Here is a 24109-nt window from a genome sequence, read left to right on the forward strand (position 1 = left end):
CTTAGACTAAAGTCCACAAACTTCTTACCAAAACCTAGAATGTTCTAAATGGTCTTACATCTCACCTTGATGAATCTCATGTACAGAATTCATCTCTCAGCACTCTCCCCTCTCTCTGGTTTAAACCCTGGCATTCTTGTCATTCCTTGAATCCACTGAGTTTGTTGTCACCTCCAGGTTTATTTTCTGTGTTTTCCTTCTATCTGGAATCATTTTCCTCCAGATCATCACACAGCTTCTTCTGTCTTCCCTTTCTGCCAGCATTTAAAACACCTCAGAATTCCCATTCTTAAGGATCAACAGAATCAATGCTGCTTCTCTCCAGCTGTATCCTGTAACTGTCCTTAACCTCTATCTTGTAGAAGCAAAACTGACTCCTTGCCCTGCTGTCATTAGGAGTAATTGGGCTCATCAGATCCCAAAGTCAAAAACAAAAACCAAAACCAACAAACAAAAAAACCCAAAAACCTTTGCATACTGAGATAAATCAAGACCAAAACAACATCATCAACAAAGCATACACATCAGGGTCATTGTATCTAGTGCTAGTCCCCCAAATAAACGAAACTCTGAACCTGAGCCTTTCCTGTAAAATAGAGGACTCCCTAAAACCAAACACAAATGCTTTATCTCTGACTTTTGCAATACTGATGTCTAAAAATATGGATAATAGTGTGAGAATTGCTGTTTTCCCACCATGAACAAACTAATTATAGACTCAATACGTGGAAACTGCAGTTTTTTTTCCTATAAATATTTGTAATTTTCTGTTGGTGAGCTTGTTCTTTGAAAGCCTGGACTTCCTTGCAAACTTTCCTTGCAAGTAAACTTTTAAAAGATTTTCCCTGAGTGTCCCATTGATTGTAATCAAGTTTTATTAAAGTATAATCTCAAAAAGGTGAAATCCAAATGATAAATGCTGGAGAGAGGTAGAGAAAAGGAAACCCTCCTACACTACTGGTGGGAATGCAGTTTGGTGCAGCCACTATGGAAAACAGTATGGAGATTCCTCAAAGAACTAAAAATAGACTTACCATATGATCCAGCAATCCTACTCCTGGGCATATATCCAGAGGGAACCTTAATTCAAAAAGACACATGCACCCCAATGTTCATAGCAGCACTATTTAAAATAGCCAAGACATGGAAACAACCTAAATGTCCATCAACAGCTGATTGGATAAAGAAGTTGTGGTACGTTTATACAATGGAATACTGCTCAGCCATAAAAAAAGAATAAAATAATGCCATTTGCAGCAACACGGATGGACCTGGAGAATGTCATTTTAAGTGAAGTAAGCCAGCAGGAGAAAGAAAAATACCATATATCACTTATATGTGGAATCTAAAATAAAAGAAAAAAAAAAGACAAATGAACTTATTTATAAAACAAAGACTCACAGACATAGAAAACAAACTTATGGTTACTGGGGGGAATTGGGTGGGAAGGGATAAATTGGGAGTTCAATATCTGCCGATACTAATATATATAAAATAGATAAACAAGTTTATTACTGTATAGGGAACCATATTCAATATCTTGTAACTTATGGTGAAAATATGAAAACAAATATATGTTCCTATATGACTGAAGCACTGTGCTGTACACCAGGAAGTGACACAACACTGTAAACTGACTGTACTTCAATAAAAATGTATTAAAGCACACTGGAAAAAAGGTGAAACCAAGATTCTTGTGCAAATAAAAAATGAAGATTAACAAGTATTTTATGGAACTCACTGCGTAAACCGATGAGGGAACCAGTAAGTTGTTAAAGCTATCAGAAAGTGCATTTGCTTAACTGGGTGCTTATAGGGAATTTAACAATAGTAAACTATATATAACCTTTAGAGTTCTCTATTCCACTGGAAAGAAAATAGAGATTTTGCATCCCTACTGAACAAGTATAGGTTACCAGGTAGCTTAGGAGAGCCTCTGGCGTTCCACTTGAGTTACGTGATGTCACCTGCTGTGCTGAACTCGGCGAGACCACCAGCGGCCACCAAATCCAGGATTAGCCGAGCAGATTTTTGCAAGATTTTAGAACTGGGACACTGAGATGCTGCCAGTCACTTGACATGTAAACTTGGAAGTTGTGCACTTAGAAGCAGCGAATGCTTCTTCTCAGGGTGAGAAGCAGGAGCAGATAAGCACCACCTGGCAAGAGAAGCAGACAGAGTATGAAAAGAGTTGCTTAGGTTCCTGACGGCGTTCCAGTCCCTTGTCCCCATGCCGTCTACAGGCCCAGCGGTTTGGCCTTTGCTATGAGCTAACTGTACTTTTTTCCTTATAATTCACTGCCTTATTATTGTTAAGCTTGCTTGAGAGAGTTTCTGTTACTTGCAACCAAGGAATCTCTACAGAGGGGAATCTTTCTTTTTGCTAAATTGACTGGAGTCTAATGTCAGATAAGAAGTATTATACAAACGCTGAGTTCAGATGATTCAGAATAAAATCAACCAGAAAAGAAAAAGACACATATGGACCTCAGAACAAATGTTTATTACTGCTTAATGGGGCCAAAGGGGCAACACAAAGCATTGAAAACATCACTGGCTCACAAAAACAGTCACCTTGCCACCTTCTCGGTTGCATTTGTTTGTTTCACAAGGCTTCATTCACACAGAAAAACAAGATACTAAAGCCCAATTCAAGTTCATAACAATTATAAAAGTAAACATTTGTTGGGACAATGTACAATAAATTGCACTTTTCTGAACAAGCATTACATTTACATTTATAGAGTGTACTATACATGATACATGGAATTATGGAAACATCTAATTGGTCAGTATTTATAGAGAGAGGCTGCTCACTAGTATTTCTTCTGTAGTCAATTACCACTGTTTGGGCTAATCAACTCCTTTATCCTGGAACCTGTTTTCTTTGGAGAAGCCATAGGAAAAATCATAGAATTCATAAAAGTAGGTGGCACAAAATTACTACTACCTCCTCAGCAAGGGGAAGGTAGGAGTGGGAAGAAAGGAAGTGGGACGGACTGAGAAACTTTTTTCCTTATTCGAACTAAGGATCCATACATTATGCAAAATACCAAAAATAGAAAAACTGATGCAAAGGCTATTGGGCTCTTGGATTCTGGGACCATTTCTAGGCTTTATCCTTGTGCTTTCCTGACACCAGAGTCTTGATGCATTTATGTCCTTATCATTCAGTTTCCTATATTTAATTCCATATATAACATATAGTTATTAAAAGTTACGTTTTAACAGAAAAGATTTTATGTGTTAACTTACTGCCAATGAGATGGAAAGTAACTTAAAATGTTCATTTTCTACTCAATGATTCTTGATTCTTTTTTCTTAAAAGTTTTCAGAATACCACTAATGATAAACCAGAGGTGGAGGTGGGGAGAGTGGGACATGGTGATGAATTCGCAGGCAGCAAATTCATCTGTAGATAAGCTTGACACGTGGTCTTTTAGATGGAAGCTGAGAAGGGAACGCCTGACAGCTGACTGTAGTCACTAAGCTACTCGTAAATTCCCACTTTCCTCCTTGCTGTGCAAGATCATCTCCTACTGAGGCGCAGCCCACACCGAAGTATTCATTTTGGTAGCTTTTGAAAGATGAGGAAATTCCTAAGGTAAGGGCTTTGCCTGTGTTGTATGGAAGCCACGATGAGAGAGGAAGGATGTTCTGGAGCAGTTCCACTTCCGTCTGACCATCAGCATGGCAACTAGAGGGAGTTTTGTATCTGGTAGCAGGAAACACAGACCACTGAGCTGTTGTCTGGCCTTCTATCTGATCGCCATGTGCGTATTCAGTTGCATGGTACCTGGGTATACAAAACAGGCAGGGATACTCCATATAAAATTATACCAACCACACACACACACACACACCACAAATCTCACAGCATTCAAATCAAACAACAGAGCTTGTCCATGCTCTCATTTACTTGTAATTGAAGCAAGAGAATCGGAGCTATCTTAGAGTAGTTTTTTTAAAAGAGTAAGTTATACAATAGAATCACCTTACTAAGTAATTGAGTTCTTTTTCAGAGAGATAAAACAAACAAGGTATTTAACTTTTTAAAAGCTCCTTTTTTCTCTAAAAGCGTCCCGAAACCAGACAACCACCTTAGCAAAATAGTAGCTAAAGAAATAGTAGCTCATTTCAGCTGAAGAAAAAGAAAAACTCAAACCCCTCCGTTAGTTACATCTGTGATTCTCATCCTCAGTAACTAACCACCTCCTCTCAGGATCTCTCATCTCTCATGCCCTAAATTGTGTAGTCTCTTGTTTTTCTCACTTTAGCCAGAAAATGAAGCCACTAGTTCTTAACTGGAAAATATTTTAAGAAAATGGAGTAAAGGTTTGAGAAAAATAAATATTAATACATAGTATAAGAGAATGAAATTTTTTAAAACAATTAAACAAGATAAATACTATTAAATATCCCAACATCAGTACAAAGATTACTTTTCTACTTTCTTATGGAAATCTAAGAAAGCCAATGAAGAAGAAATTACTAACTCAGTAGCTGGGAGAGGGGAGGAGAGAGACGGTCGCTTGGAAAGGCAGGCCAGAGGCCTGTATGACATTCCTGTTAGTGTTTCTGATAGGCACTCATGTACAGAACTTTAGGTAATTGAGAACTTCTTTGCATTAAATTATATGTAACTAAATATAACCAAATTGTGCCATGGCTCAGGATGTGGGAAGCCAGCAAACATATGCACTGCAAAGTTCAGCTTGGTTTCTTTCAGCTTTAAGGAATGTGTTAAGATTCTCAAGATACAAAAGGTAATGACTGAATTATCAACTTGAATTTCATTCCCTTAATTTATTCTGCAGAATTTAATGAAAAGAGAAATCATCACTTTTCAGAATGTTGCAAATGTTGGATTTTTGGAGGAATGTTGATGCAGTGTATCCTAGAAAAAGATTAAAAACACTCTAGAATATTTGAAAATTTTCTGGATATTTGGGCTGGTCGCTCTCTTTCTAAAAGGGATCAAGAAAAAAGAAGCAATTCTCAAATATATTTCAAGATAAGAGAAATTGAAACTAGCTGTTGCTTAATGCTCGGATGCGTTTTCAAACCATACATGGTGACGGACACGTGGTTTGGGACAGCGCTATTATAACATTGTATGAAAAATACCATATTCTTTCGTTCTGTATTTGCTATTGCTACTCACCCAAAAGGCATTGCAGTGAGGGATAATTTAGACTATGGTACCAGTACACATACCTACATATGATATGGAACTGGAGAAGGAAAAAACTCTATAGATGGCCATTATAATCTTTTAAAAAAGTTTAAAAAAATGCAAAAGATTTATTAAATGTCTGGAATATATGTACCTGGTGATTTTGTTTAAAGAAAACAATGTAAGGGGCTATGAAACTGAGCCAGGGCTACAGGTGAGGGCTGGACCCAGAGCCATCCTATTTCTCTCTCAATTACCATTCAAGGGAAATTAGGCAATTTAGGCATTCTGTGAAATGTAAAAAGAGCTCTGTACAATAGAATTATGAGATTCACAAAACACAAAAGAACATCTTTAATTTAGCTAGCCATTTGATAAGGCAACTTGTACAAGGCTTCTTGAGATCAAAGCATGAAGTACCAGTAAAGCTAACAAATTATACTAAGTGATTTACAGAAACAAGTACCAAGATGCAATTTTCCAGTCATTATATTTTACAAGAAAAAAAAAAAAGAATTTTGTAAACCACCACAGAGGGAATGTTAAAGTCAACACAGATACTCTGAATGCTGAGTTGTTTTCCTATTGGGTGAAAGGAAATGAAAACTATGATGAAAATGTCAGGACAAAAAAAAAAAAAAATAGAATCCTGTAAGAAAAGTATTATTTGATGAGTGTAATGAAGGATAACAAACAACCACATCAGGTTTACGGCTGTAGATATGAACACATACCCACGAACGGGACTTCACTTTGAGAGTTTAATGATCATCTCAGAGGAAAGGACCAACCATAAGCAACCTGTAGTGCATGCTCCGTGCATGCTCCGGAGCAGAGATGGCCCTTATGTGATTTTTACTTCCAAGAGTGTGTTACTTTTAACTGCAACGTATGGCACAGATGAGAATCGCATTGGCACTACAGAGTTTAAGATCCTTGCAAAGAACATGTTCAACAATGAAGCTAAGGATGAGTGTCAACAAATGTTACTATACACAGCTGACAGCAGTTTGGTTGGCGTAAAAGGACCAAAGGCCTCTGTTGTAGCTTAAAAAAAATGGGAAAATTAGTTTTTCCCTTACCAAAGGATTTCCTGCAGGGACTATTTATAAAGACATGTTAAATATAATTGAAAAAAATATTTCCATCAACTTTTAAACAATAGCTTTACCTTTCCATGAGATAAGTATTTCTATAAAGGTTTTATATGCAATCAAAAATGTTACAAATGCATTTGCATCTCTTCATCTAGGGGTACCAAGGGCACATTTTTAGGAAGCTACAGAAATCAGAAAAACTTGCCTAACATTAAACTAAGATGATACGAAGCTGACCTCTATTTCCCACTTCATAACTTTAACAAAGTTACTGTATATTAGTGTTTCTTTAGCAAGTATATGTCAACATTAAATGAAATACTCTGTCTCTGGTCCTATATTCCAGTCTAAGCACAATGGCTGTTCCTGGGTCTTTCTAGGCTTCTCTGGTGAAGGTTCCCTAAAGATGCAACGCACAGAGTCCACTCCTGACTCTGTTTGCCGGAAGTCACAGCTTTCACACATGGGAACTTACAGTTCCTATGTGGAGTTCTTAAGACGACCTGTTAGAATACCAGGCCCCAAACGATTCATTTGATCCTGCGTTTATGAAAATCAGTTCCTTTTATCTGGTTGGTGTTCTCAATAGCCTATCTAATTCCACGGTTCTTGGCACTTCATCTCCAGATCTCCCCAACAGAAAACAAAAATAAACTCATTCTCTTTGGGAATTGTTCAATCCCAAGTCTGTTCATTCTTTCTTTCAAATGGGATCATCACTATCCAGGGAATCAGTTTCATGAAGAAACCTGCCTGACAGGGATCACGACCCGCCCCACAGTGTGCTTTATCTAAATAAATCCTGAAAAGTTAAGAGGTTTAGGTTTCAATCTTTTTTTTTTTCTGTGACAAATATCTCCCTATCACTTCAACCTTGGAATAAAAGACACCTCCATTTTTATGCTAAGATAAAAATAATTATGGGTAATTAGTTCTAAGTAAAAAGTATTTAGTTCTGAATTACTGATTTCCAACCAAACATCAGGCATATAAAATGATGTATAATAGTACTATGATGGATCTGAACATGGCCTTCCATGAAGAAGCTCAGAGACAGGTATGCAACATAAATCAGCTTAGTTTAAAGAACATCCCTTTGAAAAGTGTCATACGAGAAAGAGTGAGAGTTACTGAGAGTCTGGCTTGCTCTCTGGCCTCCTTTACTTCCCTTCAGAGGGACGCCAGGGACACGCCTCCCAGGCTTCCGGCGCTCTGATTCTTGTGCTCTTGTGCTCGGGCGAGGCGGGAACTATGTGCTCTCCTTGGGCGGCTGGGCGGCCTGTGGCACCTGCAGCGGCTGCGTGCCCGTGGCCGTTTTGATCGAGTTCAGGGTTTTGCTAAACCAAGAGTTTTTTGCAGCTTGGATTTCATTCATAAGGGCTCCTCTCTGATGTTCAAGTTCCTAATTAAAGGAAGAAAATCATCTGAGTTACGTAAATGTTTTCTCTCTTCCAAAAAAAAAGAAAAATTAGCTTATAGCTTTTTGGAATCCACAGGTCTCTCTACAGCCATGGTTTTCTTCCTACAAAACCCAGGAGAGATTCAGTTTGCTTCTTAATGTAAAAAAAAAAAAAAAAGTGTAGAGTTAAAAAAGTTACCACAAAAACCCAGAATCGGTGCTTTCTCTGAACAGTGAGATGAAACCTCATTTTACCATTTCTTCCCCCTGCAGTTTAGGCCCAAATCTAGGTTTAGGGTGCAACCTGAGGTAACGGGTTTAGAACCAGAAATGAACATAAACGTGTGGATGGAATGAATTTTTACTGATAGCGTGAGGAAGCGTGAGTTCCAAACACACGAGCCTCTGCCCCTGAGAGCGTGTAAGGTCCAGCACAGGGGCAGTTAAGGGTCCTTACGGGAGCACAGCTGGTGCCACCCCAGGCAGGACACCGCTGGGGGGAAGTGTCACTGATAAAGAGGAAAGGGGAACAGTCCCTCAGAAGCCAGGAGTGTTTTTCTGATTCCGTCATCCTCCAATATGGAAAGAGATCATGGGGAAAGGGATTTGGCAAAATCAGGTAAAGATGAAAAGAAGCTCCACAGGAGAGAATGGGAGTCAGCCAACGTTCAGAGGTCGGGGGGAGGTCACAGAAGGGGCCTGGTCTTTCAACTTTCAGACTCAGCTGCCAAAGGGAGCAATGAGAAAGGACCGAGGCAAAAGAAAAGTCTCAGGGTAAACTAAAAAAGCATACGCTTAAGTTCTCACAAGACGTAATCTTAATTATTAAATTGTTTAAAAGTATGTGTTTGTTTATATCAGTGTTTAAAAATAATGCCACGAAATGCAGCTCTGCAGGACTCGTTAGTGGGCAGAAAATGTCCTCGTCATACACAGTAGCATCCTGTGATTCTGAGCTCAACAGGTGTATCCTACGGCACTAGCCTACCCCAGACCACTCGCTGCTCATTTTTTTCTTATTGATCTTTTGTCCAACCACCAACCTGGATTTTACACTTGGCCTCCACCAGCTGCAGTTTGGTTTGTGCCAATTCCAGCTCCATCTCCCTCAGCTGCTTCTTAAGAGAGTCCTTCTCATCATCTGATTCAATTCCCTGGTCCTCTCTGCTTATGGTCGCTACTTTCAAAGCACCCTCCTTGCTGAAAATGTCACTGCAGTGTTTGCATGCCATCATCTTGCCCTGAAATTATTTCAGAGAGAGAACCAACATCAGACTGTATTTCACAGCATGAATCACTTCCTGAAATGATACGATATGATTTTTATTTAGACACTGCTTGTTGTCAACAGGTGCAGGCCCATTTATGAAAGTAATTATTTTTCTTGTCCTACAACCAAAATGGTTATAGTCGGCACAAAACCCAACTATCTGAGACAGGTGCACCTTTTTCTTAAAGTGTCTCTACAGAAACCCTGGGAATAGAAAGTGTTATAGCCTTTCTTTGAAGTCTGTTCTAGAAATTTTATACCACCATTATTCTTTTTTTTTCTTTTTCTTTAATTGAAGTACAGTCAATTACAATGTGTCTACCTCTAGTGTACAGCACAATGTCTCAGTCATGTATATATACACATATATTCGTTTTCATATTTTCCATTAAAGGTTGTTACAAAATACTGAACATAGTTCCTTGTGGTGTACAAAAGAAACTTTCATAATTCTTACTAGATGCTAAGTCCCATGCCAAATGCTCCACATGCATTATCTCATTTAATCCTACAGCAATTGTATAATTATGTACTATTATCACGCCCATTTTTTAAATGAAGAAACTTAAGAGTTAAGTAACTTGCCTATGGTAGACTGAGGAAGGTCATTATGACTAACCTAAATCTACCCTTGCAACAAATAAAGTAGAAGTCCTTTTGTTCAGCTTTAAGCAAGGTGATCATTATATTGTTCAAGATAATAAAAGTAAAAACTCTGCCACATGCCTGGATCGCCCATCAGGCACACAGCACTGAACAGCAGCAACTCTTTTCTAGACAAGAGGGCTACTGTTTTCTTAAAATACCTCCAAAGGGTTTAGAGATAAGAAATATTACAGAATATTTCTATTTTGATGTCCTACCATTACAAGCTCAGTGTGTCCACAACCATAAGTACACCCCTCTCTTCACACACACAGAGCTCTCCCCACTTCTATGTCACTGTTCATTATTCCACCATTCGGGCCTCAAGACTCTGGTGTCATCTCTCCATTAGCTTCTCCTTCGCTCCATAGTCAGCTGGTCGTTAAATTCTTGCTCTGACATGTGCAAGCCTGTCTCCCAGGCCTGAATCCCGAGAAGTCCCCTTCTCAGAGCAAGGTTTACATGGCTCAGATGTTCAGGTTGTAACTTATAAAAAATATGTATTTATTATGCATTTACTGTGTACCAAGTACCAAACTAAGCATTTTATGAACATTATCATATATAACCTTCAAAATGACCTTATGAGGGAGGTTATATTCTATTTTACAGAATGCAAAATAAACCCGAGAGAGGCTAAATCACTTGTCAAGTTGTTAAATGAAATGCTCAAGTGCCTAGAATGCATTTATTTACTAGTATAAACCTGAATATATTCAAGGTTTCTGTAGCCCTGGTCCCAGAGTTGGCTGTGCCAACACTGCTTCTTAAGAATACCAATCCTTTTGGTTTATTGCTGTCTCTCTACAGAATAAGCAATCGCCTTTTTCAAATAGAAAAGCGATATAAGGAGTTTTACCACCAGGGGGCAGCATATCAATAAATGCTGCAGGTTTTCTTTAAAAAACAAATTTCTAAAAATGTGGCGGAAGAATCAGTTACCCAACGCGTTTTCCCCAGCCGAGTTCTACGCTGCCAGTGGTGCTGACTTTTTAAGAGAGCGATGGAGTGATGCTACCGGGTCGCACTCTGAAGTCACGTCAATCCAGGCACAGTGGGGATGCATGCAGGCTGCTTCCCAGGTTTCCAACGTTCAAGAAAGCTCAAGGGCCTCTTGGGACAAGGCTGAAATCCTACCTCCTTCCCTGTTGCCTGCCTCCCACAGCCCATACGATGTACGGGAACACAACCTTTCATCTGGCTCACACCCCAGTTAGAAGTGAGACACTGTTCTTAATTTCTAAATCCTTTAAAGCAAAGGTGAGGTGGGGTCGTGTCTGCAGGCTGCCCTGCTGTGGGGCAGGCAGCACATATTGGGGTCCTCCTCTCAGGGACTCACGTAAGACTATGTGAATGGAAGACACCGTATCACAGACCTGTTTCATTCTTCCTTACCTTTACCACCTCCAGCTCCTCCTTGCTGGCTGCTTGCTGTTTCTCCAGTCTGGTACTCAACTGGGAACAGATCTAAAGGGAAGAAAAGAGTTTCTTTACTAGAAACAGAACGACTCTTGTAGCGTGTGACTCACTTCCATGTTACTCTAGCGTCTCTGATGCTAGGAGAAATTCTGCAAGTAAGAAGCACGGCAAACGCCAGTCACTCCTGCAGTGAGCAGCAGGAAGCCTGAGAGCGTTCCACGTGTAAAGCACACCTCTGTCTCCACCAGCAGGAAAAACACACGGGGTAGATTTGATTTCTTTCTGTCACGAGCCTTCGTGACTGGTTCCAGTGAGCTCTTGTCCTCACTTTGGGACCAATCTATAGAATCTTTGCAGAATATCTACTTTGGGCAAGGTACTATCCTAGGAGCCTGATGAAAAGAATTCTGAACTAGAAATGTCTCCTGTCTACAGCTACAGAGTTTCTGTTGTCAGCTACAAAAGTTTCCCTAGGAAGTGGCAGAGTGAATTTTTAAAAAGTTAAAATGACCAGAAAATAATAAAGACTTAAAACTCTAATTAAGTGGTTTGGCAACATAGTGTAACATGAAAAGCGTGAAGTCCAGCCCTGTTACTTTCTAGTATTGTGCCCTGGGTCCTTGGGCACATTCACTAATCTTTCTAAGCCTCAGCTTCCCCATGACTGAAAAGTGCTGTGCTGCGCTAATCGATGGGAAAACGATACATAAAGGGCTCAGTACCGCGCCTGGCTGATGGTGCTCATTTAACAGCATCTCATCACTATTGGCTCTGAAATTAAGGTGCTAACAAGTATCAAGAACCGATAAGAAAAAAGTGCTTTCAAAGCCCCCAAAAAATGTTTTAAAAAAAATACCGAAGTTCAAGGCTTGCTAAACTTGAGTGAAACAAGAATCTTTTTATTTTGGAAAAGGGAATAAAAAAGTTAAAAGATGTCAAGTTTTAAGTACAATTTGGACTAAAATCATAAAAGGTCTATCTCTTATTATCAAAACGGTCATTAAAGAAAAACCCCAGTCTACTGGGAAACAGTTCTAGGGACCAGGGACTTCTTGCTGAGCTGTCTCCAGTGTCTCCAGATCGGAGCCTGGAAACACTAAATAGGACTGTACTGGCTGGTGTTAAAAGGAAGAGACTGCAAACCATATACCCTTTTAAGTGAACCCAAACATTCCGAAATCTAGTCAATAATAGCTAATTCCAACTACAGAATGCATTTAGATTATGTTTTATGTTTAATTCTCTTTTAAGAGATGGGTCTGTTGCCTTTTACGTTACTTGAAGTGCCTGCCAGACAACATCCAAGAGCAGTTCCAAGGACTGCTACCTGAGCGGTGCTGCGTCTGGCGGCCACCCACGGCCCTGGGGGCTGCTGGAAGACACGCATCGGCCATGACGGCGAGTTCCACGGCACGTGGACTTCAACGTTACTTGTGCTGGCTGATGCCTGACCACCGCTTCTCCTCGTTACCCAAATTCAAAACCTCAGGATAACTTTCAGTGTTTTCCCTTCTCTAACAAAGAAAATACTCTTGTGTCTCCCACTCCTCCGTTTTCATTACTACTTATTTGACTTCAGGGCCCTACTTTTTCTCACCTGGGCTCTGCTGTGGGCCCCTTGCTGCTCTGTGTCTTTGCATCTCTCCACTTGAGTCCCTGTTTCTCACTGGGACAGAGAGCCAGTTATATGTCCCTGGTCATGCCACTTTCTGCTGGAATAAAATCCAGACTCCTCAGCCTCTCCCTGAAGACCTTCCTTGAGCTGGGCTCCAAGTCACCTCTGCTTCCCTCATCTGTACTCAAAACTCTTGCCACACGAAAATTCCTGTCGCTAGCCTGCCTCCCGTGCCTTGGCACATGCTCTTTCCCCCTTTCCACCCTCTCCTCCTCCATCTCCAGATCCCCAAACCCCACCTCATCTTTGAAGCACAACCCAAATCACCCCTTCTTCCAGGAAGGGAATCCTCACTTCCCACATATAATAAGTTCCCTTTACTCTTATTTATGGGCAGGATTCACTTCCCCATTCCAAGATTAGCTTCCAGAGGAGAGAAACTGAATGAATTCATTTTTTACCCTCAAAGTACCAAGCCTCACATGTAGCAGGCATTAAATACATGTGTATCAATTATCATAAAAGAGAGTAAGACAGCTCTGAAGCCTTATTTCTAAGCAATCTTCCATGAAGGGGCAGAATCCTAACGGAAGGAGATTCATAACATACAAAATGAACCAGTTCCCCAAAAAGCATGAACAGCATTATTGACAATATTCATACAGCAACAGTGCAACCTCAGTATATTATAATGATTATTTCTAGTTGGCAAGATTAAGGGAGATTTGTTTTCTTTGTGCTTTTCTGCACTTTGTTAATTTTCCACAAGGAATGTAAGTTTCATTTATAAGCAGAAAAACATATATATACTTTTTTTTAAAGTAAGCATTAGACTTTGAACTCCTCTGTGAGGCAGGAGACCCTGGGAAAATTTCTGGATCAGTAGGTAGCATACGGCACCTTAATAAGTCTAGAAAACTGGAACTTGAACAGTCTGGTTAGGGTCTTGAGCAATAAGAGTAGTCACAGACATGTCCCAGCATGGCTGGCAGGGACAGGAGGACACCACTGGAGCTGGAATGAGGGCTTTCTGGGACCCTCTGGTGTTGGGGCCAGAAGCATCCTCAAGGAGAGGAAGCCCCCATTGAAAGATCACTTTAAGGTTCACAACAGGGGGTATCTTGCTAGCACTGGCCTCTGTCAGGTGAGGCCATATGGCCATGCGGGGAAAAGGGCTCCCATGTTCTCTGCTGTGACAGCAAAGGACACTGGGATCGCCTAGCTTTCGCCATTTAATACAATCACTAAACTTCAGTCCCTTGGGAAAGTGGCAAATATTACTAGTGTGATCTGTTGGAAATTAGCTTCTGAGTAGGGCAGAGACAGGATCCCAGTGGTAATAAGATCCCTTGTTCCTCTAAATCTATCAAACACTGTAAATAACCAGCAGATTGCTTTGCTCAATTAAACTTCCCGTGTTATCAGCGAGCATGTCCAACCCCTATCTATTTCAGGGGAGAAAATAAGCCAACAGATTTATTCAGTGCGGTGCAGTTACCGTTCTGGAACCTCTGAAAACAAACAAGCAAACTCTCCCCAAAGAAAAACAGCAAAACAATTACTTTCATAGCGACAAAGCCCACGGCGGCACATTACCTGCTTATACTCAGCAATGATCGCCGTGGTCTTCTTTATTTCATATTCTGCCTTCTCTAGCTGTTTCCTGAAGACTTCTTTTAGCTAGAAAGAGTAAGAATGAGAAACACCAAGACCCAGTCAAAATCTTAATAAATTTCCACACACATCCATATTCAACTCTGCCTGATTCACAGTCAACAATGTAAACAACTCTATAAAGTGTATACAGTTTTCCCACTGAAGATGCGTGTTGATCATCTGGAAAACGTAATCATCTCCAGAGATACAGAAATCTTACTTTCTTTCCTATAACGTGTAAGACACGTGAGCAATCCTACTGTAAAACTGCTTATGCTTACTGCTTCATAAATACATGGCTGCATGAGTGTCCACTAAGAAGCTATCTTCATCCTTGTGAGAGTCTAAAACAAAACATCAGGGCAGCATGGCAGGTACTCTGATGCTCTGTGATAAATTACTGAGCTAAGATGTGGGGCCACCTTCTTCACGGTCCCCTATGGACACTGCTGTTAACATCTCTGGGGGCAGGAACAGGAGGCTTTGGGGACTGAAGTCAGAAAAGGATGGAGGAAGATAAGAACTCGAGGTGAGGAGATTCAGGGACTTAAAAAACAGCGACTTTCGAAGAACACATAATGCAGGTACTTGGTACAGGCACAGAGATACTAAATTATAAATGCTAAACTGAAAACCACAGTTATTTCTGTGGTCTGGCAGCTCTAGAATTCTAGGTATAGAAAAAGGTTAAGGCAATAAAAAAGCTCAGGGGCCACCAGATAAAAAAGAAAGGATTCAATTCTCCCAAGTTGTTGACCAAACAAACAGAACTCTGGTTAATCTTTAAATAATCACAAAAAAACCCCAGGGGATTTCTGCTCTGCAGCGTCCCAAATGATGACTGGCGTATACTCCACACAGATTCACAAATTACTGCAATTTATAAGTGGTCTTTTGATTATTAGATTTCTGAATCCCTTCATGTTTGCTACATTCTACAAGTCTAAGAGCAATTTGTAGTTTATACTGATTCAAACTTGGTTGTTTGTATTGATCTCTGTTCTCTGTCTCACATAGTTCAAGGATGTCAACCATACCCTCCCCGCCTCCTGAGATAAGGCCCCACTGACTCAGGGCAGACTTAGCTGGGGCTTTGGGCAAATTCACTTAATTTCTGTAAACTGTGGTTTACTCATCTGATAAATGAGGAGAATTATCTCTATCTCAAAAGGGAACCACAACAATTGAAACAGGATATACACACATACATAAACATACACACACACACACACACACACAAACACATACACACACGGGACGGGGGTGGGGGTGTGAAGCATGGATTAATTTCATTTGCTAATAGCTTCATTCTTAATCTAAAGTACTGAAGTGGGCCCCAAAAAAGCAGGACGTAAAGAAACAAGCAAAACCCTCAGAGGACCTGGAGCAAACTGGATAATCAGCCCCTGAAAATTTTTGAGTACGTAGAAAGAAGATAATCTTGATCCTGGGTAATCGCCAAGACTCATTTCATCATTTTTCAAAAGAATAAATAAATAAAAGTCATGGGATACTTTTTATAAACCCCGGAAGGTGCTAAACGACACCTCTCTTCACTGGTAACATTATGGGAACTTTTTCTGGTTGCTTGGATGTCGGTCTTTGAAATGCACTGCGTTCTGTTTTATATTTAGTAATACTGATGTCTCTGAATGAAACTCATTAAAGTAAATGAGCTGATCATGCCGGGCCGGGCTGGCTGAGATGGAGAACATGGGTGAGGCGACCCGCTCCTCCTCAGGGAAGCGAGAAGCTTGGACTCCTTGGGCCCAGAGCCCCCTCCTGTCACCTCTCGGGCTCCTTGGCAATGGCAGAGTCCTCCAGCTGACCAGCCTCACAAGGCACCTGAAGACTGTAGGTGCTAACTCCAAGGCTGGTCCCCAAGACGTTCTTTTTATTCTCCCAGGGAATAAGACTGGAGCGCTCTGCCAGGAGCGACGATGCTCCCTCTTCTAAGGCATGAATCAGGGAAATTAAGCAGGACTGACGGAGGCAGCGCCCAGCAGAGATCTGTGCAGGCTTTTGGTTAACAACCCTCATAAACCACTTCAGGGAAGTCAGTTATCTTGGAGATACGACACGAAATCTGCAGATCTGTCAAAGCTCCTGGATCACGATTCCGAGTTCCTAACCTTAGAGAAAATGTAACACTCCTGCTGAGACATCTCAGTGAAGGCAAATTCCTAAAACCTGTTCAAGGGTAGAAATGCTGCCTCCTCTTCGAATACTCTTCCAGAGAAACGACTCAGTGCTACTCACGTGCACGGCTTCAACATCACCGCTGGTTTAGAATGAATTTAACTGTACTTCTCGTGTATAGTATTAACCGGCATCGCGCGCCGATCCACCTGCGTAAAGACGAGCCCGCCTACGCCTGTTACCTGCGCCGTCTCCTCCTCTTGCTTCCTCTTCTCTTCCTCAGTCTCCACCAGCCTCTGCTTGGTCAGGAGGAGCTCCTTATTCAGCACGTCTGCCTTGTCCTCTGCCTGCAAACCAGAGAGCATGGCAACCGTAAAGAAGGTGAAGGAAGTGTGTGCACACACTCCCCGACCTCCGGCTCTTACTGTCCCAACATTCCCAGAAGCCTTTCTCCCTCTCGCTCCCCCAGGGGGTGGCTGCTTTCACTGAATGCCGATGAGGTACTGGGCACTTGGCACACACCATGTCTAATCCTCACGACAAAAATTATTTCCCAGATGACGGTCAGGAGGTTTGGAGAGATTAAAATAACCTGGCTGGGAAACATGTCTAAGATCAGAGCCTCGATCTCGATTCAGATTCAAGGGGCACCAGAGCCCGGGCTCCTTCTAAAGGCTTCCTCCACCTTCTCAGAAGTCACAACAGCTCTCACTCTGAGACTGTGTGACGGACTGGATGACGGGGTGGAGCCTCACATGGAAGCTTCTGACTGGTGGTGCATAGGGTGGGTTCAGAGAAGACAAGCAGAGGGTGACCACGGACCACAGTTAGGTGAGAAGATTCTAAGACCAGCTGAGGTTACCTGGCCCATCAGGCTACTCACAACAGCAGTGAGAACAGTAAGGAGAAATTAAGACCAAAAGACGCATGAGACAGCCAGCCATGAGGAAAACTGAAGGATGTCCCAGGAATCCAGGCAGAAAAGACCAGATTCCCAGAATGGCCAAGGAAAGCGAGGAAAGAGTACTCTGCTCATAATTTGGATACAGAACCAAAATTCACTACGGAAGCACTCGTGTGTACGTGTGCGTGTGTGCAACTTAGTTATTAACACGTGACTGTTTCACACTTGAGGGCCCTTACCTCACACTTCAAGTTCACTTCTGCAGTGCAGCGTGGTCTGAGCCCCGTCCCACTCACCTCGTCTACGTCAGTCCCCCACCCCATCTACACTCAGATTTCCCTTGATAACACGATCTGTAATGACACACTGCGTGATTTATTTGCCTTGCCCACTCAACTTCAAGCTCTGGGGGGCAAGAACCCTCTCTCCTTTGTTCATCACTGTATCGTATCCCCAGTTCTGGGTACAGAGCAGGTGCACCACAGCTATTCAGTGAGTGAAGGGATGTGCTTCGCCAAGTCACGGAGAAGGAGACTGGGCGGAGGGGGCCCAGATGAGTTCAGCAGGGAAACTAGTGACACAGGAGAGGCAGCCATCTGAAGGAGCCGTCCCTGGCCGACAGCAGCAAAACGCTGTCCAAGTAGTTGTGAAAACTGGCCAGGTGGCCTTCTGTCTGTGTTTCGCCGTATCTCCCACGTGTCCAGATGGCCAGGCCAGCGCAGTCTGCTGAGTCCTGGCAGAGAAACTGCATTCGAGCTTCCCTGTTCTGTCTTTCAGCTCCTGAGACCCCACATCCCAGTGCTCAGAGCTCTGCTTTCAGATACTTTGGAACTGTCAGGTAGTGAGAGTGAAAAAGTCCCTTTTAAAGACTCTAAAATTTGGTCTGATACGTCAGATTTTAGGGGGTAAATCTACACAGCAAAAAAGCACCCAGAAAGTAGAGGTGGGCATCAAAAAGTGCAACATGTTGCAAGTCAAGTTTTAATAAACTGTAAGATAGCTGATGTAGAGGATGGAAACCCAAAACTGTGAACTCTAGAGCATCAAGCAAGATGACAAGTCACCCACAGAGCGGGAGATCCTCCCCAAAGTCTCTCGTGGACGGTCTTCGTGTGGCGAATCAAAAGCAGCTGTCCTGATGGCTTCAGTGTTCTTAAAAATCTTACCAAGTCTGTCCCCCTATAATGGCAGCCCCCTGGTTAAAGTTCCACCCCAGAACATCTGAGCAACAGCCCTGCTAAAAGAGAAGGCTGCAGTTTAACCTCCCCTTAGCGCACCCTCAGCAATTTCCATTTTTTGAAGAGAACAGTCCTTTTCTAATACACATCATGACACTCCGAAACAAAAGTTCTCTAAGTTTGGTCTTGAAGAGAGATTCACCCAAACTATGAGCCTTTTGTGAACTTCTCAATAGTCGATGCCATCCTGACATTCAGTAACAAGCTTCTGAAATTCTAGAGAATGTCTAGGTGTTGTATAGCTTTAGAAATGTCTGTAAAAAACAAAAAACAAAAAAAAAAAAAAAAGAGGAAAAAACCTCACTTCCCTCAAAACATTTTTAACAAACACTTAAATATTTATGATGAGAGGACCTATTATTTTTATTTACACATTTTCTGTTGCTCATTCTTTACTAAGCCACGGTAGGGCAACCTTCTTCTGTTTCTATTTCCAACATCTGCAGAAATTGGGTCCACGTGGGTCCCGCATCGGAGGAGTCCCAGGAAGGAGCACCCGGAATTTCTCCTCCAGGCTGACCAGCGAAGTCAGAGTAATTCTTTTGCTCATCAAAACAGAGCTAGATCTGAATCAACCTGGTTCTCCTCCTAAAAATGGTCTTCTGGGTCTCCGTACAGGCAACCTCTCTACCTCACTTGAGTAGAAATCATCTTTAACGTGACAGGACTTTCCAGGAACATAATACTAAACAGATTAGATCCTCAAATTCCATCTTGGAACTCAAATTATAAAACCCTCACGGTAATTTGATGAGACGGAGGAGGCCACTGTCATTACTGCCTTCTCATCACTTACCGACATCTTATAATGCCTTACTGATATGAAAACTTCTGCTTCCTAACACTACCATGACACTCACACGAGAGAAACACGCACTGCAGTTTGTGATTAAGTCATGAGCCAACGGAGAACCTGCTCAGAAAGGCTGAGCTCCAACATCAAGGCTGGGGGGCTTTCAGAAGAGATTTCTCGAAGTCGCCAAGCCAGCTGTTCCATTTACGGCAGAACAGAAGACGGTGCCCCTCATGCTGCACGGGCCCCGCGTGGTCAGGATGGGGGGCCCGGCTGCAGCGGGAAACGGTGGGAAGAGAAAGAACGGGAAGGGCCTGGAAGCAGGGAGCAGCAGAAACTGTGATGGAGATGCTGTATCTTTTTTCACTTCCAAACCCTGAGGAGTCCTTACTTAAAGAGTCTGAGGGAGGGCAAGTTGTCAGAAGAGAAAGCTCTGTCCCAGAGAAAAGGGACGAGCCGCTGGCGCCCAGGGAGCCTGAAACCAGCGCTGAACGGCAAGGGTCAGAGACCACTTACTTCTCCAAAGTACCTCTTACCTAATTAGTGCTTGTTTGCTTTACATACTGTCTCACATACAGTCTGCTTCCATGTTTGCTTAATGTTTGCCAACATTTTGCTATTTTAATCGAGAGATCTGATTTTGATAAACTGGGAACGGAGAAGTCATGGGCAGACTGGGTGAAGGCGGGCGAAGCGGCCCTTCCGCCCTCAGGTGAGGCCCTTCCTTGAGGGCCGGGGGCAGGACACCTGAACCGTGGGACGGTTGTGACGGGCAGATAAACCCGTCTCTGCAGAAACTGCAGAGTCAGATGTGAGGACGGGAGGCGCATGAAATAGCAATTTTCACTCTTTCATCTTCATAATAAGCTTCAACAGGCAGGAGCCAGGTCTTAACTACTTTTTTAAAAAGAGACAAGTATGGAGGGTAGAAATAAAAGAGAAGGAATACTGGAGATCGTCATTCTAAGTGAGGTAAGCCAGGAAGAGAAGGAAGAATATATGCTGTCACTTACATGTGGAATCTAAAAAAAGAAAAATACAAACAAACAAAAGACACAAATGAACTTACAAAACAGAGACAGATTCAAAGGCAGAGAACAAACTCATGGTCACCAGGGGGTAAAGCGGGTGGGAAGGGATACACTGTGAATTCGAGATTTGCAGATACTAACTACTATATGTAAAACAGATAAACAAGTTTCTCCTGTACAGCACAGGGAACTATATTCACTGTCTTGTAGTAACTCATAATGAAAACGAATCCAAAAAGGAATATATGTATGTATATGTATGACTGAAGCATGGTGCTGTACGCCAGAAATTGACACAACATTGTAAACTGACTATATGTCAATTAAAAAAAAAAAGAGAGAGAGAAAAGAGAAAGTATAAATGAAGGAATGAAGGAACCTCTTCTTCAGGGACTGACCTAGTATTTCCATGAGGGACCCAGGGACTCAGTAATCACTTATATCAGGAGTTCCTTAATAATCATTCCAGACCAATCCACAAAATAGATTTTTTTGGTGGTGAAACAGTTTTTTAAATAATGTTTTTTTTCTGATCTTTAAAAAGTTATAAGATATATTGTTACTTAACCAAGCGTGGTTGAGAAATTTACGATCTTCTTAAAAGATAAAGAATTGAAAAACTAAAAGTATAAAGATGAATATAAAAATTAGATTTACTCTTATCACACAGAGATACTTAGCAGTAACATTTTGATATATTTCCTTGTAGGCTTTTTTCCCATCAGGGTATAGTCCAGCCTTCTTTCCTATGGGATGGCACTATGCCAGCCCATATCCCTTGTAATTTAGATGCAAATGTTATACACAGATAAATTTAATGTTTTAAAAAATATTATATCATTATCTTCCCATTGTTTTTTAAAATGATTCTAAAAAGATATTTTACAGACATTCATTCTCTCCTTCTATTGGACATACACATTATTTCTGTTTTTAATTCTTTTAAGTAACACCTCAGTAAACAACTTTGTACATATATTTCTGACCAAATCTCTATTTTTTTTTAGGATAGCTTTCCAAGTCAGAGTATATATGTCAGTTTCCTCATTTATAAAATGGCAGATTAAAATACCTGCTTAATGGAGTCATTAGGAAGATTAAATGAGACAATGCTTAGGAATCGTTTACACAACCTGCTTGGTGCATAGTGGATACTCAGTAAATATTTAATCCATTATTTTTGCAACCTCTTAAAGGCTTAATATGTACCGAATACATTTCCCACATGATTTTCAATTTATAACTCTTTCTGCCTTATTTCACTGCATCCCCATTGGGCCTAACTGCTTAAAACTTTTTCGTCCTTCCCGTTTTGCTGGGATATAACTGACACGCAGCACTGTGTAAATTCAAGGTGGACAACATAATGATTTGACTTCCATGCATCATGGAACGGTTACCACAATAGAGTTAATGTAAACCTGTTTTCATTTGGCTAGCTATCTTAAGAAAACTATTGATGGATAAAGTATTCAAAATGGCAGAATTGAGTGTCAGCCAAGGCCATTTGGAAAGCTAACATGGAACCCAAAATGTCATTCTGTCCTGAGTCACCACTATGGTCTCTTTACTACAGAAATACAACAGCTGAGGTCAGGCTGGGTGTGGCCCTGTTGAATGGGGACCCCTCTGCCTTCTTCGGTTCTGAGTCTCTGAGTCACACACCTGTCACACCACCTCTGACAACCTGACGCAGCTGGCGGAGCGGGGTTTGCGGTTAAAGGGCCACCGCCCACCCTCCACCACGGGGCTGCCGCTTCTATCTGCTACATCCTGTGTCCCAAGCAGCACGGTTTTTGTTTTTGAGCTTCCTGGTCTCTCCCTTCAGCACTGTTTTCCTCAACAGCAGTGTTATCTCCCATCTTACTGTGGTTTAAACTTCCAGGCTGCAAAATTAGCTGTTCACGTGGGGAAAAGGAGCTGCGGTGAGGACCACTTTTAAACATTAACGTTCAATTTTAAACATCCAATTATACCTGTATTATTAACGGATTTGTATTTTAAATACCGTCAGCGCACAGCGAGAGCCCAGGCCATGCCTCTTTCACAGGCCCAACAGCCCGAGGCCCCACTGTTCTGACCCTATTCACTTTCTAGAAGTCAGAACACAGAGTGATGTTTTTAAATCTGCACGAGATTCCTTCTTATATTGTCAATTATTTCCAGAGATCCTAACAAAAGAAAAACAGGAAGTCCTAAAGCTGTCAGGACCGTCGGAAAGGACAAGGAAGTTGAACAATTAAAGGGCTTCCTAGGAACAGCTAACGTGCACTGAACACGTACTTCCATAGTTCTTTCCCTCGTTTAATTCTCACATCATCCCTATCGGGTAGACACTTTCTAAAACCTATAGGCAGGTTAAGAATTGCCCTGGGTCACATGATGAGTGAGCACTGATGCCAGGATTCATAGCCCGGTGGTCTTGACTCTCAGCCACTAGAATGCCTGTGGACCCAATACTAGGCATATCTCAATGTACATACTTCATATAAAATCCTCACAGTTACTGTAGATGAGAATTCTTTGCGGAACACAAAGTACAGTGCCTACAAATGTTTGGTATCTGTATCCTCTTGGTGACTGATATTCTCAGGTAACTATGCTGGCAGCCCTTGGCTTAGGAAAAGTGCAGATTACGAACACCAGAAAAGCTCAGAGGTATTAAAAGAAAAAAGTATGCTGCACGTGCTGCTTGGAAGGGACTCAAACCTGTCTCAAAGGCTTGCGTTTTCTTCCGTCTCCAATTAGCACAAGCAGTCCCCTCCCCGCCACACCGTTGACCCATTTAGCAGCTCACTCAGTGTCGAGGGCAGAGCAAGCCCTCGTGGGGCTGTTCTGAGAGCCACTTGGTCCTTGCCCCTGCAGGGGTCACCACAGTCTAGTCTTACTTCTGCCTAGTGGATGCCACGTTTACCTGATCCAAGTCATTCCGCAGAGCGATTTTGCTGGTTACGAGTTCATGAGCAAGGTCGTCGTTCTCTTGTTCCAACCTCATGCTGGCCTCCTGTAATCTCCGGTTCTCCCTCTGCAGGAAAAGAGCAACAGCCAGAGGTGGGCGTTAGTGCCTGGACATACTATCAGAAGCCAGTGGAGCTGTGAGGAAAAACAAGCAACAACAACAACAGAGTGAACTTCGGAAGGTGTAAGAAGGAGAAGGCGCAGGTGGCACGGGAAGGCAGGACTGCTGTCGGGGAAACAACAGTGGGTTAAGCGAGCGGTGCAGGTGCGGAACTCGACCCAGTGAAACGTACAGCTGTCTCGGAAGCCCTCCAGACAGGAGTGCATCATAAGAACCGTGCCACAAAAAGCAAGATTTCCAAACACACCCCCAGTCCTGTGAGGCTTTCCTATAGACCTAGAACACAGATACAGGCAGTTCTTTGTTTGAAACATGCGCAATGATCCCACCCTTGACCTCAAGGGAAACTGCATGGAAGTGGGGAAACCACTAGGCATTTCTTCAAATTGTTTTTCCCATATCAGGGTTCAAATTGGTTGAGTATGTTTAAGCATATGGTTTTATTTTGTTTCACTATCAACTGACTTTTTCATTCTTTGGCTAAGATTATATTTATTGTTCTGAACACCAATTTTTGTGTTAAAACAACAATTCTTATGATAATGTCTCTAAATGTTTGCTTTTTTTTTTTTTAAACTTCAGATTAAAAGATTCTGGGTAAAATAAATTACTGAGCTGTTTCCACCCCCACCCTACCCCGCCTTGAAC

At 41.9% G+C, this 24109-nt stretch overlaps 1 protein-coding gene across 5 annotated transcripts in view; it reads right to left on the bottom strand.

Moving 5' to 3' along the window:
- Positions 1-2482: 2482 nt before the first annotated feature.
- Positions 2483-24109, bottom strand: part of RABGAP1L (RAB GTPase activating protein 1 like) — a 563059-nt gene continuing 541432 nt past the window's right edge. For all 5 annotated transcript variants that reach the window (XM_032463693.1, XM_032463696.1, XM_032463697.1 and 2 more), the window contains 6 exons: positions 23297-23407; positions 16659-16763; positions 14218-14301; positions 10983-11054; positions 8716-8913; positions 2483-7675 (listed from right to left, as the gene is read on the bottom strand). In XM_032463693.1, the coding sequence (XP_032319584.1) occupies positions 7523-7675; positions 8716-8913; positions 10983-11054; positions 14218-14301; positions 16659-16763; positions 23297-23407 (723 nt within the window). In that variant the 3' untranslated portion in view covers positions 2483-7522. The remainder of the gene's footprint in view (positions 7676-8715; positions 8914-10982; positions 11055-14217; positions 14302-16658; positions 16764-23296; positions 23408-24109) is intronic.

Source organism: Camelus ferus, chromosome 21, assembly GCF_009834535.1.
Source record: "Camelus ferus isolate YT-003-E chromosome 21, BCGSAC_Cfer_1.0, whole genome shotgun sequence".
NCBI lineage: Eukaryota > Metazoa > Chordata > Mammalia > Artiodactyla > Camelidae > Camelus > Camelus ferus.